Source organism: Pholcus phalangioides, unplaced genomic scaffold (genome assembly GCF_987345545.1).
Source record: "Pholcus phalangioides strain wild (caught in Gottingen) unplaced genomic scaffold, Ppha-v1.0 ptg000004l_1, whole genome shotgun sequence".
Lineage (NCBI taxonomy): Eukaryota > Metazoa > Arthropoda > Arachnida > Araneae > Pholcidae > Pholcus > Pholcus phalangioides.
This window is the reverse complement of record NW_028301597.1, coordinates 16,816,782-16,835,974: the sequence shown is the minus strand read 5'-3', so window position 1 is coordinate 16,835,974 and position 19,193 is coordinate 16,816,782. Positions and strand designations below refer to the sequence as shown.

The following is a 19,193-nucleotide window of genomic DNA, read 5'->3' as shown; positions in this document are numbered from 1 at the left end:
GTGAATAATTAAGATCATTCAATTCCGTTTCATGTAAACTTTTTTCTCTCAAATATGTCGTCATATTTTGTAGTTCTCAATTGAGAACACTTGTCGTCCAGTGTCATACTTCCTATTGATGTATTAAAAAAAAATCCCACCATCGATATGGAATTCAAAGCACACCAAGGTGTCGGCGTTAACGGATTAATAGAAAAAATAAGTTTATTTTATGATTGAATGAAATTTACTATGATGAAAAGATAGTTCCGGGTCTAATTAGCCGCGGAGCTTTGAAAGACTTAGAGACATTCTTCGTCTAATTTCAATTATCCACAGCTTTTTGTCCCTGAACCATCTTTCATATTATGATACCGGCCGTGTAATCCTTCATTATCCTATCAAAATTTATTGCATTTGTTGTCTTTTATGTATCTTTTAAAGATGCCCGACGGAGCGCTCAAGTCACTAAACAGTTTGGTGCGATATATAACTGATAGATGCACTAACGAAATAGCAATCGTGAGGGCTTTCTTTAGGTGGATTGCAGAAAACATAACGTGAGTAACATTTATTCACCCACTTTATAGTTTCAGCCTTTATCATTATTTGTGATGAAGAATTGATTTATCTGGTATGCAAATGCCCAACGCCAGGTGTAAAAAGTTTTAAAAATCATCGCTCAAAAATTTTGACATCAGTCTACTATATCAAAATCGATCTTATTCTACAGGGTGACTCATATACAACCGGCCCTACAAAATAGAGTGTATTTGAGAAGATACCATACTTATATATATATATATGGTTATATGTATTTGTGATATATAACTGACCTTGGATTGTGCTATGTAGGTTCGAGTGCCATTAGTTGTGATCAGAGCAGTTGTTGAAAGTGGGCACCGTTTTCTTGGAGGCACGCGATCACACGATGTTTCATTTTCTCCTTGACGCGTTGCAGTGTACCTTTGTGGGCACCATAGTTCCCCAAACTTTTTGTTCCATCAACTCCTTCTTCAGAATATTTTTTTGTGTCATCACTTCCCCCCTTCCCCCAACGCAAGCAAGCCCACAGGATCCTATGCTATATCCATAGTTTCTATCGCCCCCAGGGGGCAATATTGCTCACTTTTGGAACACTGGTCTACACGTTTGTATTAATCTGACGAATCCTCGCCTTTTTTGAGGGCTTTTGACACGTTACATAAGATTAGCCATCCGAAAATTATTCCTCGATTTAACTCAACAAAGCACACCGATTAATATGTCTTTATGTTCAGCAAGCATTCATTTCCGAATTATAAGCAAATTAATTGAGGCCGGTTCTATAAGAGCCACCTTGTATATCTACGTAAAGAAGATAAATTAAAATTTCGAATGAAATTAACTATATGAGTCAATTTATTGAATGGGTATAGTCAAAGTTGACCAATTTGAAATGGTGTCTCGGTAATTCACGCATAGCTTCGAAAGTACGAGACTGACAAATATGTAACATTTCGATTCATCGTTAAAGAAAAAAAATCCATGTTCCTGTATTAGAGATGGAGTTAAACAAGGAATCTGATAAATTCCCTAATAATTTAAAGATTCATAAAAATTTACGGAATTGGTATATTTGAATGCGATTTGCAAAAAAGTTATTCTCAAAGAAGGGGATTTTTATTTATTTATTTTTTTATTAACAGAAAAAGAAATTAGTTTAAATTTTTGTCGATAAAGTACGCTGGACGAAAGCAAATCACTGGAAATATGTAAATCCTATGTAAGTCCTATAAAATGCAGGGTGTAGCATTACCAGTTCATTTCTGAATTTTCCTCTTACTGACTTCATAAGGTTTTCATAGTGATGTGGATAAATTGGTGAAGTTATTTTACCTCAGCCACGAATCGCCGGCTGAAGCTTTACGAACATTTCGGACAAAGAATAGAATGGAGAAAAGAATTATATGCAGCGGCATCTATCGACAAACATTAGAACTAAATCCATTTTCTTTATTTAAAAAAACCCCTCGTTTCCTGAGAATGACTTTTTCGTAAATCACATTCAAATGTACAAATTCCAAATCAATTTTTATGATTGTTTGAACTATTTACGAGTTGTGGTAGTTTTGCAAGAGAATCATTTCGTTTTAGACTAGTTTTTTCAACTACTGATTGCCCATATTTAACACCTTTACAAATTTGACGGTATAAGCTCTAGTCACATATGCATCTGCGTTGTAAATTCAGAAGGGGTTCAGTTATCCTCAAAAGTCAAACAATTTTCTTGAATCCAATTAGTGAATGTTTATTTCATTCCTTACGATGAATTATTTGAATTCCTCGATGCATTTTTTACACCTGAGCATTTACGTGTATGAGAAAAAAAATACAGTCTAGATTAGTTTTTTCTTCACATAATTCTAATTCAATCTCAAAATTCTTACCACAGATATGATTGGAGGTACATGGAAATAAAGCTGACAGCCGAAGAAGTTTTTCAACGTCGGGAAGGCGTCTGTAAAGACTACTGTAAATTATTCAGCGAGATGTGCCAGTAAGTATGATCAAACATTACGTACGTACATTGTAAGTAATAATCTTACCATAGCGTTTGCAAAGATTTTTTTTATCATCAAAGAAGCTCTCACTATTTCAGATTACTTTTCTTTTGTTGAGCCAGATACGTGTTTAATTTTGGTCTTGGACAATATAAAGAATAGGACAGTGATTTAAAGTGTGGGTCGCGACCCCCTAGGAAGTAGAGTCAAAGAACTGGGGGTCGCGGGAGATTCTCCACAAAAAGTCTAAATCAGAAATTCATTTTTATCTTTAAAATATGTCAAAGCTAGAAAAAGCCTTTACTCAGCTGAGATAATGTATGTACAATGTAATTTTATCAAATTCTACTTGCACAATAATCAATATATCAAGTTAATACTTTTACAGGGTGACTCGGGGAGAATCACTCGATTTTAAAATTGTATATTTCTTAAAAATTAAGAACACAGAATATATGATAAGTAGAGCCAGCCCGGAAGTTCAGGCAAAATGCCATATAAATGCCTTTTTTTTCCTATTTTCAAACTTTTTTTTCCTTCTAAAAATGCCTTTTTGAATTTTAATTGCCGTAAATTCCTTTTTTCAATATTGCTATATGTTTATTTGTGAATCTAAGAGGCCGTATTCTATAGAACTCAAATGTTTTTAGTATTGAGAATTTCACAAAAAAAAAAAAAAAAACTTCTTTTTTATATTCTCAACTCTTAGTATTAAGGGGTCGGTCGATTGTGCTCCAGATGGAAGGGTGTGAATTTTAAACGTATTTCCGTAACAAGTCGATTGCCTCCAGACTGATTTCCTTCATTGTAAGTATTGGAACTGGAGGAAGGGGGGGGGGGATTTCGAAACTTCTCAAACATATTATTTAAACAATCAGTAATTACATATAAAAATTTTATGCAATTTGGTATAGAAATTAAAAGAGCTCTCACACGAAGATATGTTGATTCTCACATGCCAGAAAGAAAAAAAGGTTTTTATTAGCGTCCTCTGCTGTCAACATAAAATATTAATTTATGAAACAATGAATATTATAAGAACATGTTTTTTCTTGTTTTGGGAAAAACTTATATTTTATGTTATTTTTAGATAAAATATTACATCTAAGTTCAACTGCAGGGAAATTTTAATTCAAGTTTCGATTTTGTACACTCCTGAAAAATTGATTTTGTGTTTAGCGTCATCTATCTTTGGCTTTGAATATTACTTTCTGCTATTACACGTATAAATTTTGGTTCTCTTTTTTCCTATTCTATCGAGTTTTTTTTTATCGGAGAAATAAGTTTCGGAATAATTTATTAAATAATTGATTATTTTGATATGTTGTGTCCACTTATAAAATAATCGGATACAGTGAAACATCGGTTAATACGATGTTTCTTCTGCTTTTATGAGTCTGAACCAGTAAAATAACGTTAAAAAACTTAATGGTCATCGATCTCTCGTAATGTATTTCTAGAGTTTATTATACAGTATTTTGAATGTATTATAGAGGAAACAATACTAGACATGCCCAGGGCATGTAAAAATTTAGACCGGGTTTACATTTTTTTATATGCCTATACAACGTGGCTTCGTTCGATACATTAATTTTGCAAAAACCACTGTGTATTTCCAATCTTAAGCACTGATATGATGACGAGAGGCACTGATTTCTACTTAAGAATTTCTACAAAGATTTTTCCCACTGGCCTCATTTGCATACAGTGGATGACGCTTGGAAGTTCCCACTGTACGTTTTCCCGCTTAGTACGACTTATCGTGGTCTCAACTTTCATTAATGCTCATCGAAATTTTCGTAATTAAACCGTCTTCGCGCTTACAAAGTTTTTTCATGATTTTTTTCCCCTGAAAACACATTGTAAGTCAGAACGACTGTATTATTTGTCTCGGGATTTTCTTCCGGCTCGTGATTATGAACTAATTCCGAATTGTAAATTTCTTGTACCATTTTCATAGCCATATTTTTGTATACTTTTTTTCCTCTATTTCCATACCAATTATAATTATTAATATAATCTATCATAGAAAAGCAGATTCAATGGGTGCAGTCTATTTTCAAAACAGCTTTCGTACCCTCAATATTACAGCTTTTAATTATTTTTCCTTTTCCCTAATAATTATAAACTTTTTTAATGCGCATTGTAGACACTTTTAGTGCTCCCCCCCCCGCCCATTTTGACTATTTTCAGTGCCTACATTTGCGGGCACTAGTGATAAGTAATACATGTGAATACAGCGTCTTTGTTTTTTGAACAATTTTTATTAATGGTCGATTTCAAGTGTAGAATTATTTTCAAATCGGATGATTCGTTCGTATGCGAAAATCAAAATCAAGGACCATACACCTCGCTACACTTCCATCTTGCATAACGAGCACTAAGTCTATCAAAAAAAATAAAAAATTAAATAAAAAAATAAATATTCATATAATATTTAAAAAAAAAAACGGAATATCGTTAAAAGTCAATATATATCGCCTAATTAAAACCGAAACAAGCGTCCCGACAAATGCTTTTGGGACAGCACAGTTACTGGCAAAAATCAGAATGTCCCAGAAAACATGTCCCGGGAATCAGCCTTTGTGAGAGGGAATCGCCGAAAAGGAGTTTTGGTCAAAAGGGGGAGTCGCGCTTCACAAATTTTAGGAAACCAATGACATAGTAAAATGACCAGGACACGTTTCACACGCAAAATGTATTTGTTTTCAAGACATTATACGTGGTATGTCTTAATCATTTTGAAGTTTCATGCTGTGTATAGAGCTCTAGGTTTTCTCTGCCTTCAGGTATAGTTCCCGAGTCAGGATCACTCGGCTGCTAATGGAGAAATTATTTGTTTTTCCACTTGCTCTGGCGTTTTCAAAGGTGTATATCAACTATTGGATCATTTTTTGTCGCACCACGGTCATTTTCTGCACAAGAGGGTCAATTAGACCAGGACCTACAATTTATTGCTGATTTCGAAAGTTCCCGACAGCTTTTTTCATACTCACCGAGAGGTTGCTGCACTAACCTCTCGATGTGGGACTTCCTGCGGCAGCTATCTTTTTCGCCGTTCCTGTTGTACCCCTGTGTCAAGAAAGTTTCTGACAAGGAAGAACCATGTAGTGAACTCGCGACACCTCTAAACATCCTCTGTTACTTTAGGCGACTATCTTATCGACCTGGGCTATCGCGCCCCTTAATTATTGGAAATGTGCCCAATAATTTGAAACTAAGCACAATGTACATCACAAGTGTTGCATTTTATTGTGTTGTGCCCATTTTTAGATTTTTAGCTGGCGATTCTCTTCAGTCAGATGGAACGCTATTTTTTCCCAGAGGGTATGTCGGGTAATAAGGAATACCATAAGTATTTTCTGAGGTCGGTTAGAATATCTCTTCGAGATGGAAAATTTAGTTAGATAGTAAAGGAAAAGTCGAGAAACAATGTATGTCATGTTGTCTGTGGGCCCACCATGACTGCTTTGAGGCAGAATGGGAAGATAGCATTTGTAACTCTCGTGACGCATCATCGACTACAAGAAACGATGGAATTTTTATTTTTCATTGTCACAGACTCTTTAAATCTTCTTTTTAATCAATTTGAATTGGGTTTCTTTATTTAAACCTCCTGTTAAGTATTACCTGAGGAAATGATTGTTAAAATGCCTTTTTTTCTTAGATGTAATATTTGTTTTTAAATTCAAGTGTCGAGACAAAGACAAGAATCCGAATTTCATAGAAATCCGTGGTTTCTCCTAAAATGCAATGATATTTCCGGTTTCTATCATTTTTCAAATTGGACTGATCGAAAAAATATTATTTATTTGTAGCTTGAGTCCGAAGCCCGTGAGAATATTTATAAATACAGCTACATCGAACACAAAAAAGAGAAATTAAAAAAAGGGGGGGGGGAAGGGGTGAATTGAAATATGAGCGCGTTAAACAGACACTGGTTAAGATCATCTAGACACATAGTATATAAATTCAAGGTATTAAGAAACATACTTTACGCGGGCACGTTACAGATGTGAGTTTCCACAGATTTAACAAAATCTAATCGAAAAAATAAAAGTAATATTCTATATTATCCGAACATAAACAAAAAGAAAACATTAGATATATAAATTATATGAATTAGAGTGTAATAAACGTGATTCATTTGCAAGTATTTATATTGTATTTATGATATCTCCATTCGTTTCCGCACATGTATTTCATTTTTATGTTAAGGGTGCAAATAAAGTGTAAGAGAATTTTCTCACGTAATGGATATTTTGTACTCGAAAATACGCGAGTAGAATGAATCTACTTAAACAAAAACGCTTTATTACCTTCCACCCCCGTGTTGCGAGCTGCATTAATACTTCGCATCACGCGAAATGCTTTAGATTCTGCGCATGTTTTTGGCAAATGAAAAAAATAGTTTCCCGTGAGTAAAAAAAATTACTACTAAACGCGTAGTATGGCCAAAATAGAAAAGAAAAGTAAATAAAAAAAAGGTTGATAAATACCGTTTATATGCACATGTGTGCAAAGTGGGCCCATAAAACATACGCAGGCGCGAGACAGATTAGAATTTAAAAAAAAGACCCCTCGTAAAATTAAGCAAAAAAAAAAAAAATGTTTATCATTTGCATTTGTTACTGAGGAAGTTCAAAATAATTCTGTTTTCCTCACTATACAGAGTTGTTATAAAATACACCACTTAGAAGCTTCTGGATAGTGTTGTAGGGGTCAGATTTTTTTCAGTTGTTATTTATGGGGATGAGAAAAAAAATTCAGATAAGAGAAAAATAGTTAAAATTTTTACCATGTATGTTGTGTTTTACAGACGAAAACGTAAATGAATGCTTCGGAACTTTACAGTCAAACCTCGTTAATAAGTCACTCTTGGGAGACCAAACATATGAACTCGTAAGTGGAGTGACTAATTAAACGGAGTAAGCCGTGGCTGCGCAGATTCCTGTTTCTTTATTGATGCATTCATGTAGGAAAAAAAAAACAAATTTTAGTTATTCGAACGGGTACAGTCATGAAATTTGATTACTCGAATTTTTCTTAATTAATGGTTATTTGCTACATAATTAAGCATTTCCACAACACAAAATATTACTTTTTCAATTTTTAAGAATTCAAAAATTTTTCTTCATATTTATGGAAACCAAAGTATTGTCGTTTTGTGGGGCCGTTTAATTGTTTTGGAACATCATAAATGAATATAAAATATTCTTTAGGGTTCGAAAAAAAAATGTTTATTTTTCACTGCAAAAACACTGGCAGGTTTTGTTTGTGTGCAATTGTAAGTTGTAGAGGCAACCTCTTTTCTCCACAGAAGATAGAAATTGGAAGTCTCTGTCTGTTGTGTTTCCCAGTCCCGATATAAATTTCCTTAAAAGGTCGATTTTCATATTCCTATACTGTAACACTGCTTTGTCTTTAAAAGTTAACGAATGTTTTTTTTCTTCAATTTGGAGAACATTCTGACAGTGGGATGAACCCAGTGTTGAGATGGTTGACAATCGCCCAGCTAAAAGATTTGGGTAAAACATCAAAATGCCCACAAAACTTTTTTCCCCTCTAAGAAAACAAAAAATTTCAATTTTCGGTCATGTACACCTTTTTAGCAAACGCTGACCAAGAACAGCAGCTAGCCAAGGAAAAAAAAAATTCAGTTGAACTAAGCTGACCATATTTGTTCGAGAAAAATACGTAATATTGGTCTTCGACGTACCGAAAAACACGGGAGATTGCCAATAATCGCCAAAAATGATGCTAACAGTGAGAAAAGCGTTAACTCGCACAAAAATCACAGAAAAGTTGCCAAGGAGAATAAAGTGCCACTTCAAATTGCGGTGAATTAAAAAAAACATGACAAATATGTGAAATAAATATTCTTATTCGCAGTTGTAATTATCGCAATGTAATTTCTGAGTTGGGAAGATAATTTTAATCGTCGATTTGAAGAATAAAAGTCAAGTTAGCTTCGTTTAAAATACGTGATAAAATCGGGGCAGCCAGAAAATAGAAGAAACTGGGACTGTCCCGACAAACACGGGACGCATGGTCACCCCAAGCTGAACCATTACTAAATAAGAAATAATCCAATGTTGAAAGAATCTGTTAACAAGCCTGCAGTGAAAGGGGGGGGGGGTGGTGGAGGTTTTCCTAGGCTTCAGCTAGGTATATCTTTGAAGTGATAAGAGTGAACGTTGCATATTGTATGAAGAGTTTCCGATTTGAAGAATAATTTCCTAAAGAGTGCTTTCACAAAAAGTGACTCCCTTAAGTGGAGTGGAGCGTTATCAGGAGAGTTTATAACATAAGAACCTCATAGAGGACAATTGGGATTTCCAAAAAGTGGCCTGGTAAGTGGAGTGACGCGTTACCTGGGTGACGCACTAACGAGGTTTGACTGTATTTTCATTAAAACAATCCGTTAAGTATATTGGCCTTCTTTGTCAATAAGAATTGTCCAGTCTTTTGGGTTTAGGCACATTTCCATGCCAAGCCCGATCTCTATGGATAATCCCTATAGTCAGAAATCACATTAAAATCACCAGAAATCAAATCATGTGCTTTTTCTGGGGCCAGACCTATATCACCGATTTCTATAAACTTTTTCATCATGCTTCGTAATGTCTATTTATAGTCGTCACTATTCGCAGTGGTTTTTTTTTTAACGCTCATACTATGAATATAGAGCTGATATTTTTATTCTCACGGTAACACTTCACCAATAAAGCGCATTTCTAAATACGTTTTACTCCACTAATTTTCCGTCCCAAAATATTTTAGTATTTTGTCATAACTAACTTGGTTTGAGATTGATTTTGAATAATTTATATATATTGATAGAAATTATTGACTTCACTTTCGTTATGTTTCACCAGTAAGAATACATCTATCCCCCTTAGTTAATTTCTTTTCGTTACCTTACATTTTACATACTGCTTATTCACCTCGTAAACATTACTCTGAGGAACTTCTAACACATTAGCACATTTTGGAATGTGCCTTGTTTCTGAAGAATGCCTGCTAGGTATATTGCTTCTGAAGAATTTCTCCTATATATGTGTAAGAGGTGCTACCATCTGTGTTCCGAATTCGGAGACAAACTACTCGGCAGTTTATTTTCTGCCTGTTCATATTATGCGTGCTTTACATGTTAAAATAAAAATAAATGAATTCTTTGGTTCAAGTTTGGTCTTTGCTAGCCTGGTGTTTTAGGAATTTTCGTAAATTCGTGATGAAAATTGTCATGTAAGGATAAAAATTTGAAAAGTTTTCTTCTTTGGAAATCTACCTCCCATTGTCCTAATAGTCCAGATAAAAAGTTTCAGAGAACAATCTGATCACCATATTATCTCCTACTTCAGAGCGCTCTATGTAGGAGGACTTGTACTGTATCCAGCCTGAAATAAAAAATTATATGGAATAGTTTCTAATCTTCATATTTACAAATAAGCAAAAAAACATATAGGATAATTAAGAATTATTTAATTATTTATATTGTTGATGGCGACATTTTGTTTTCTGTTTGACAGGAAAGCGGGTGTCCGCGTCAAAACGCTCAATGGTTTTGCCAAAGGTTATGATTATAGGCCAGGACATCAGTTTGCGCCTGGTTCAGATATGACGCATGCGTGGAATGCCGTATTCATTCTCGGTGCCTGGAGATTCGTTGATACGACTTGGGGAACAGGTAATCTCATGAAATATTCCGGAAGTAAAAACAAGATAACTTTAGGGTGTTGAAGCACGAAAATTTGCCAGACTGAAAAATTTGCCAAAATTGAAAAAAACAAAATTTTCAATTTTTAAACGATATGAAATTTTCTGTGAGTCATTGCGTTCGAATTTTTGTTCTACCTCCCATTATAAAAATATTTTTAAAACATCTTCATATATATTACTAGCAGACATGACACTAGTGATATATGTTAATGTTTCCATTAAAATTCTGTTTTCTCAAGACTGATTTTTGTCAGATAAGAAGCATTTTTTCGAACACTTCTTTGTTCAAATATCTTGAGATTTTTTGTCTCTCTCAGCACTGAGATTTCACTTACCGAGACGATTTTGTTTTGTTAAAATGATTTTAAAAAAAATTATTGCACACAGTATGATTAAATTTAGTGATTTTTGAAAAAGTAGCATTTTGGTGAAAAACAATTCGAAAAACACAACCAACAATTATAAAATTTTGAAAGATCTTGTTAAACTGTATAAAAATATTTGCAAAATATGAAAAAAAATTCAGTGCCTGAAGTGAGACTGCAGAGGATTTTTTCCATAACGGAAAAAATCATGGGGAGCCAAGATCTCCTCTCCTCCCAGATGATGAAGACTGAGGTAACGTTTTCTGCTTACAGTTACTCACAGAGTGACTCCCACAAATTCTGAAGAATTATTTCTGGTAATATCTTTATGAATGCATGTAATGTACACGTATGATAAATCTATACTGATCGTAGATTCTAATATCGCGCACGTAGCGTTTATCTTTTGTATTGATCGTCTTGGGTTTCGAGAAGATGAAGAAGGAAAAAAAAAACTAAAGAAAAAAAAAATCATTCCGTTTGCCTCCACTTCTAGGTGATTAGGTCGAGCCGCCCAGGACGGGAAGCAATTTCTTTCCATCCGTCTTCGCTCTTGGCGAATTCCTTGAAATGAGAAATGGAGTGTATGATGATGATGAAAGCCAAGTCTAACGTTTTGACCTTCGCTCATGCAAGAGACCACCGAAACCAGTCAAATCTCGAGCTATAAAACTATGTCCTCTCTCTCTCTGTCTCCTACCACCACGTCCGATTAGCTTATGCTCTACCGATCGCTATCAATCAAATGAGAGGTGCTCCAGCGTCCGAGTCGATATATTGCCTTCACTTTGCTGCCATAGGATAGGACAAGTGAATGTGTGTGAGTGTGTATATGTGTGTGCGCGCGGCATTCTTTTTGAGATTGTGAACGCGCAGGTGAAGTGAAATTGCGTGCCGCACATGCTTTCACGATGCAGCGGGTCGGTGGTGGGAGAAAACTCTCGGGCTGTCCAAACGATTGTCAGACATTGATTTGCCAACCCTTTATCGTGTCCATGGCGACTGGAAAAGAATTGAGTACATGAACACACATTCGCTGGTGGTCGAAAAACCGTTTGCACATCGATCGGGAAATGCGATCGGGCGGTGGTGTGTGTTGGGTGGATGGGGGGACGTAGACATTTCCCGCATCTATTATACGTTATTCGAATGTGTCCGAAATGTACGAAATTCTTCAAAACTCGATTTCGGTAATCTCTTGCATGGTGATGATAAGAGCAACACCACCGATGTACAGGGTGGTTATAATAAAAGTGATCATACTCAGACTTACGTAGAGCCTGTTCTAGCTGACGTATTTCTTTGAAAATAGGTATGTACGTTGCATAGAACATTGGGAAAAAGAAAACCTATAAAAATAATAGTTCACATTTTAACCATAATAATAATAGTTCAAAGTGAAAAAACGCAAATTGGAAAAATGGAACTTCACTCAACCACAACATTTGCTCAATTTGCATTCCATTTGAATCAATCACGTGTTTTAAGCATGTCACGACGTGTTCAACAGTAATGTGAAGGATTCCTTAAGCAATTGCAGAAAAATGGCGTGTTATGCTTGCTTTCAATTCAGGCACAGCCCGTTCGCGTCTCTCATTGACACGATCTTTCAGAAATTCCCATAAATAAAAGTGCGGATTTGAATTCGAATTTCTTGAAATTTGAATCCTAAGAACGAAAGAGTCAGGCATTCGGGAAACTTCTCGAAATTACCTTAACATCTTCAAAGTGAGAGTACAAAGTAGTTCCTTCACTTACCGGCCATCCTACATGAAGGCAGTGGTGTCTAAATATTTTTTTCTTTTTTGTTAGGAATTGCTGCTGCAGAAGTAAACGTAACGGGCACTCATGAGAGAACAACTTTCAAGACCTTCGGGTGTTAGCATGTAATTGATACAAATGACAGGCAAATCGAACAAATGTTGTGTTAAATCAAAGTTTTATGTTCCCGATTTGTGTTTCTTGTTCTTTGTAAGTCACTTTTTAACCTGGTGGTCAAACTTTGAACTACTATGTTTTTGAATTGGAGTTTTCTTTACCCCATTTCCACATAACGTACATACCAAGTTTCAACGAAATACGTCTACCAGAAGGGGGTAAATATAAGCTTGAGTAGGATCACAATTATAACTACCCTGAGGTTCTCAATGACTGAATAATTGGGATAAGACTCGTTCCACGGATCGCTAGCCGATAAGAAATAAAATTAGAGGGGGAAAAACAGTTTTTTGTGTTATCGGCAAAATGGAGAGAAATACAAAAATTCGTCTTACAGTGTGAGACACAACAGGCATATTCAAAAGTATACGGTAGTCCGGAACCGCACCGACAAAGTTTTAGAGGTGATCGTACAAGTCGAGAAAAATAACTTTTGTAATGGAACCTTGGGTCGAAATACATTTATTTAGTCGGAAAAACTAAAGAAACAGCAGTATATCGTACAGAAACAGCCGCAGGTCGCGGATAGCAGAGAAAATGAAACATACCAATGTAACAGGCTGTGCAAGCTCACAAAAGCTTGTCAAAAAGGCGTCCTAGGGTACAGTTGCAGAACTGCCGCCGGTGAATGAAGGGTTGCCACATCCGCTCACAGATGCCTGGTGCCGAGTTAATCGTGTTAGCAGTAGCAACAAGAATCCCAACAGAAAGTTCTTCCTGTGACTCCACTGGCGTGTCGTAGACTAATAATTTCACGCGGCCGAGAAGATCTAGTGCAGTGGGATCAGGTGCGGGAAGCTTGCAGGCCATGCCACAGTTCCGCTACGGTTAATCCACCGCCCTGGATATGCTACTTCACCGAACACCAACTCTGGCCACGTCGCTATACTGCAATATACTGCTATTAATGAGTTTCGGTGGAAATGAAGGCGCCATCTATTGGTGGTCACCTTAAGCTCGTTAGGGAAAATACCTTATCTACATTCTTCCCCGGGTTTGAACCTGGAACCATAACTGACGGCAACCTATACGCTCTAGTAGACGAGCATCTTACCACCACGGCACTTGGGCTCCTAGATATGCCACACCTAGAAGTTAGTTGGTGGAGTTCCGGACCAACCTGCTGTGATTTCAGATCTTTATCAGCAATTCACACATACAGAGCATTAAAAAATTTAAATACAAAGAAAAGAAGCACAGCATAAGATAAATTAAGAATCATGACATATATGTCTGTACCCACAAGACTGTATAAATATGACTTCAATCGAATTGATCACCTAATAGCTTATTTAAGACATCTTTGGGTATATATTCTGAGAAATATATCTATCATATATATATATATATATATATTTTTCTTTTTCTCGTCTTCCAGGGTATACAGATCATACAGGAACGTTTCAACAGAAATTGAACGAACATTTTTTTCTGACTGATCCCGAAGCAATGATTTGGACTCACTTCCCTCACGACGAAATGGAAAAAAACTACAGCAGGTCTCTCTCTCTCTCTTCATTTCTTATTTTAAACTTTGTATTGATTGCTTTATGATTCAACACATCCGTGGCAGACAAAGGGATTTAATAACGTTAGTACTGAAGGAGAAAAAACTCTCTTTACCTCAAGTTACTGTTGATATTATCCCCCACCCCTCCCCAGACTTCAAAACAAGGATGAACAAATCCATTGACAGATTTTTCAATTCAATTCAGTTCAATATTTCCTTTATTGTTTTAATTTCTTACATGAATTGAAGATTATATTTTATTAAAAAAATCTATCTACACATGCACGGGACATGTAAAAATTTTGATCGGGCAAGTATTTTTTTATTACGTGTCTGAACCGGGCATATAAAATAAGAAATAAAAAGTTTGAACGCACTTTTTAAAATTTTATTAGCAATGGTGAAAGTGTTCCTATATACATGCGTGAAACTCCATAGAAAGGCCTGTTAAGCAGTCATAATCAAATATATGGTAACCTACACGTATTTTGATCTTTTATGTGTGAACCGTGATATTTTGCTGCCCGGTGCGGCCATAGCCCTTGCATCCTGCAACTGGTCCCATTAGATGAGGTATTTGACATGGACTCAGTCTGGGAGTATTCACGAGGTTTTCTCTATAGAAGAGAAATAGGTAAAAAAATTAATTCCGATCACTGAAGCCCTGTAAACTCTTGTGGGAACCATGAGTGTGTCTGCTTCCTTTGCACCTGCCAAATACCATTCCTGAACCTTGAATCGTCTATGACTCCAAGGGTTAAATGAACAGGAACTTGGTGATTTCTTTTCCGACGCCAAAATCGCGGAAAATTGTAATTGGTGGTTTCTTTAATTTAGATATTTAAAAATTGTTGAACTCATTTCATTTTAAGTTCATGCATCATTTTTCAAAATTCTCAAATACTTTTCCAATTGGAAAAAATATCCAAATAACGTTTAGTACTCATATATGTCATTCATGTTGCAAGAGGATTGTATAGTTATTGAAATAAAAATGTTTATTTTTCGTTACTGTAACTCATTACTTTGTAACTCAAGAAACCAGTTACAAAGTTGTTGTCCTGTCTCTCTTGATGCCGACAAAAAATATTCCACGTTTCTAAGTGCAATATTTGCTGAGATATTCGAATTCCGGATGAAAATTTGGAAGAAAACAGTATTAAATGCGGGTAAAATGTGAGTTTTTCCGCATTTCAACACTTTTCTCCGATTTTTGAATTCGAATATCTCAGCAAATATTGCACTTAGAAAAGTGGATTTTTTTGTTGGCATCAGGAGAGACAGGACAACAACGTTATAATTGGGACTTAGGATGTCCATATCGGGTTTTTTTAATAATTTTGGTAATTATAAACCCTTGCAACATGAATGGCATATCGGAGTTCTGCATGTTATTTTGATACTTTTTCTAATTGGAAGTATGCCTCCAGGTCCAACGGTTCCCCAGGAAAATGTTATACGCCCTGTTACCCATGCACCCAGTGTATTTTTTGAAACAAGTAAATGCAATATTAATATTTGGTAATAGTTTTCGGGAATGTAAAAAATGCTGGTTCGGATATTTACCATTTTAAGGTACATGCGTGACTGGACATGTAAATTTGTCGAGATTTGTCCAGCCCTGTTTCAAAGATTCCAATTTTGATGAGTTTTTGCCGAATGTTTTATAAAAGAAGTGGCCATCTCAATCTGAAATTACACAAGTCTGGAATGCAATTTAGACGTCATACTGTACAGGTACCAAGGCCAAATAAAACTCGTTTCCAAAAATTTTTCCTTTATTTAGCTCCCAAAATATTTAATTTACTTCCTCAGTTAATAAAAGAACAATCTTCATGTACATCTTTTTTTGTCAATTTAAAATCTTGGTTGTTAACTCAAGAAGATTTAAATTATCTGTTTGATATTGTAATGTAACCTTCTTTTATCTTGCATACGCTGCTAAATGCCAAATTTTTTTGTTTATCAATTCCATTCCTGTTGCCACTTATTTCTTGGTGTTATATATATATGTGTGTTTTTTTTTCTTTTTCTCCCTCGTTATTATTTATGCCGACAGATATGTATCAGATATTGTTTTGTGGGCTCACAAGCTTGCTTAGCCCCTAAATGTTTTGTAACTGTGTTTAAAAATCTTAAATAAAGGAAATAAAGGAAAAAAAAAAAAAACGGAATTGAAACATATTCAGCCAGAAACAACAAACACCATTTGGCACTGTACTTGTTAATTTCGTCTGATTCAGTTTTGCCTCTCATCCAAAATGAGTGATTTCCTAGTATCCAATTTTTTCTTTCATCACTTTGAAAAAATATCAACATGTGAGTACTTGGATTCGATCCAAAATGTAATGAATAAAACAAAAGTACAACACAATGCTATTAAATTTGTGACTAAACAATTAGAATAATTACGGGTCATTTGACACAGAAATGTTTGAATGTGTCTAGTTGCGAATTCTGAGTACCGAATGAGATCTTGCTATGGTAATCAGTAATTTAACACTTGGCTGTCCTTCGTAGAAACTTATTATTATTAATAAATTCTCTCCATTACGATTATTTTTTCTGACAGAATTCTTTTACGTAGAAAAACAGAAGTTTGTGTTTGGGAAAAATCCTCTAAAGCAGCTATTCCTAATTGGGGTGCCTGGATTGCAAAGGGTACATGTTTCAATTATAGAATTATACAATATATCAATTCTAAGTTGAAAAAAAATACCTAAAAGAAAGGTTTTAATTAAATTAAACGCCCAAAGTGATGGACAGCAGCAGCAATCAGCCAATGGCTAGTAAATGGCACCAAGGCTACTAGATAGCAACATATATATGCAGAGAGAGATGTCCTCTTCGCTTGTTAATACAAGATATGCAGAAAACTGCTCATATGTAGGTATGCTGACTTTTTGGAAACAAACGTTGTAAGGATAAAATGTTCTATCCGCTTCTGTAGCGTAGTGGTAGCGCACTCGTCTGGGATAAGATAGGGAAGTGGTGGGTTCGAATCCCCTTAGAGGTAGAGATGAATTTTTATTTAAATAAATCGGCATCTCTGCATATAGCTAGTTTTTTGTACGGCTTGAATTTTAGTTTTGCTTATTCTTTCTGTGTGTGTGTGTGTGTGCGTGTCGCATTATTTTGGTATCTAAAGCATTTTTACTAACACGTTTCAGGTGGCAGCTTCTCGACCATCCCGTGTCTCTGGACGATTTCAATGCCCTTCCGAAAGTGACTCCTTATTTTTTCGACTTCAATATGAAGATAAGATCCCGACCACAGAATCCAGTCGTGTTTAAAGTGCACAAGGAGGTCAAAGTGGCAGCCCACGAACCTATGCGCTACAAGTACAAACTATATCCCGTGGACGAGGTGGAAAATAGCGCCCTGAATAACTACGTCTTCTGCCAGCTTAAAGAGGACAGGCTCGTCGGTTCGTTCGCGGTCACGCCTCCGGTCGAGGGACGGTATTATTTCAAGGTTTATGCCAAACCCGAAAGAGAGATGAAAGAGGAGACCAACTTGCATAACGTAGTGACGTTTCTTCTCGAGTGCCTCGTCGCCAAAAAGTACATGCAGCCTTACCCTCTAAACGAGGTGCCCTGGGGACCGACACAGTGTTTCTACGACTACAGAATGAAGATGGTCAACCAAAACGGACCGATGATAGTGACGTGGGGTGGAAAGAGGAAACTGATCCTCGAAGTCAAAGAGGTGATGTTGATCACTTACCAGTTATTGGATGCCGAGGGGATCGAGATGGACTCTAAGAACATCATCAGGAGGGAAGACAAAGACAGCAGGGTGACGTTTACCTTCGCACCGCTTCGAGTAGGCATGTACAAGTTCCTTATCTTCGGGATGCCGAAACCGAAGCAGAGAGGAAAATGGAGGTTGCCCCTCATAGCGTCTTACCTGATAGACTGCAAATTCACTCGTCAAATCTACGACGAGGATTTCCCTCCGCCTCAACCGAAACATCCAGAGAAAGAAAAAGAAGAAGAAAAGCCTCCTCCACCACCCAAGGATAAAAGGTTAGGGAAGATCAAAATCCCATTGTTGAATTGACCAAAAATTCTCTCGATATAATAACAATAATAATTATATATATATATTTTCTCAGAACCATCAAAGAATCAGAGACAATCATTGTGCGCCTTCATCCCACAAAAATTGTGATTTACCTCAAGCATCGTCCGCAGAAATAAGATCGATAAAAAAATGGTATACAGTCGACGCCGCTTATTAGAATAATGAATAGCTTTATCATTCCGCGTTGCAAAGAACGGAACAGATCAATATCATAACGTGGGAAAAAATGCGTTTGTAGTTATCGGGACTTTGGATGATGTTATCAATTTTTTCCCCGTGGAAAGTTTTTGCGCATTCTGAAGCTGAGGCTTAAAGAAATTTATTTTCATCCCGTTAAGTTATCGTCATCAGGCTGTAGGACTAAGTAGGAGACTAGAAGGTGTTTTCTCCCCCCTTTTGTTGACAAATATTTCTGTACTTAATGTCGTAATCAATCTGTAATATTCGTTGCCACCGTACTCGTGTAGGGGGCTGCTTTTGCAACAGCAGTTTCTCTTTCAGTTGACTAGATTCAGATTTCTTTTTCCGAGAAACTTTCTCAAGGGTTTGTACATTAAAAAATATCATAACTCGTGATATACAATGGATAGTTCCATTGTATCGCTTCATAATTTGCTGAATTGAAAAATTCAGGATTTTAGCTGAAAGGGGGAAAAAGAGTCAGTTTTAGAACAGAACAAAAAAAGGAAACTTGCTTTTTGAACATTTTGCTATTAGTTATGCGCGTAAGAAAAACAGTTGTCCCATTTACGATGTGTCCTGTTCGACCTGACTGGGTGGTCACCGTACTTGCAAACGAAACATTTTGGGATATTGTTATCATTCGGTTATGCAGAAACAGAACCATTAACAGATTACTTGATTCCTCATGTGATCACATTAAGCGGCGTGGACTGTACATACAGAATAGACCTATATATATATATTGTATACATAGAAAATTTTTTGTACATTGTGCTCTATATTGTAAATAGAAGAAAAAAAGATTCCACTTGTACGATAAACTGTCCACTTTGACTTTATAACAATGTTACGTCAGAGAGAGCCGAT

General features: G+C 36.0%; 1 protein-coding gene across 1 annotated transcript in view; it reads left to right on the top strand.

Moving 5' to 3' along the window:
* LOC149086611 (kyphoscoliosis peptidase-like) overlaps positions 1-18,252 on the top strand; it is an 82,989-nt gene extending 64,737 nt beyond the window's left edge. Inside the window, exons 4-8 of the mRNA XM_089230991.1 lie at positions 424-539; positions 2,414-2,518; positions 10,055-10,212; positions 13,926-14,046; positions 17,228-18,252. Coding sequence (XP_089087117.1) covers positions 424-539; positions 2,414-2,518; positions 10,055-10,212; positions 13,926-14,046; positions 17,228-18,119 — 1,392 coding nt within the window. The 3' untranslated portion in view covers positions 18,120-18,252. The remainder of the gene's footprint in view (positions 1-423; positions 540-2,413; positions 2,519-10,054; positions 10,213-13,925; positions 14,047-17,227) is intronic.
* The last annotated feature ends 941 nt before the right edge of the window (positions 18,253-19,193 follow it).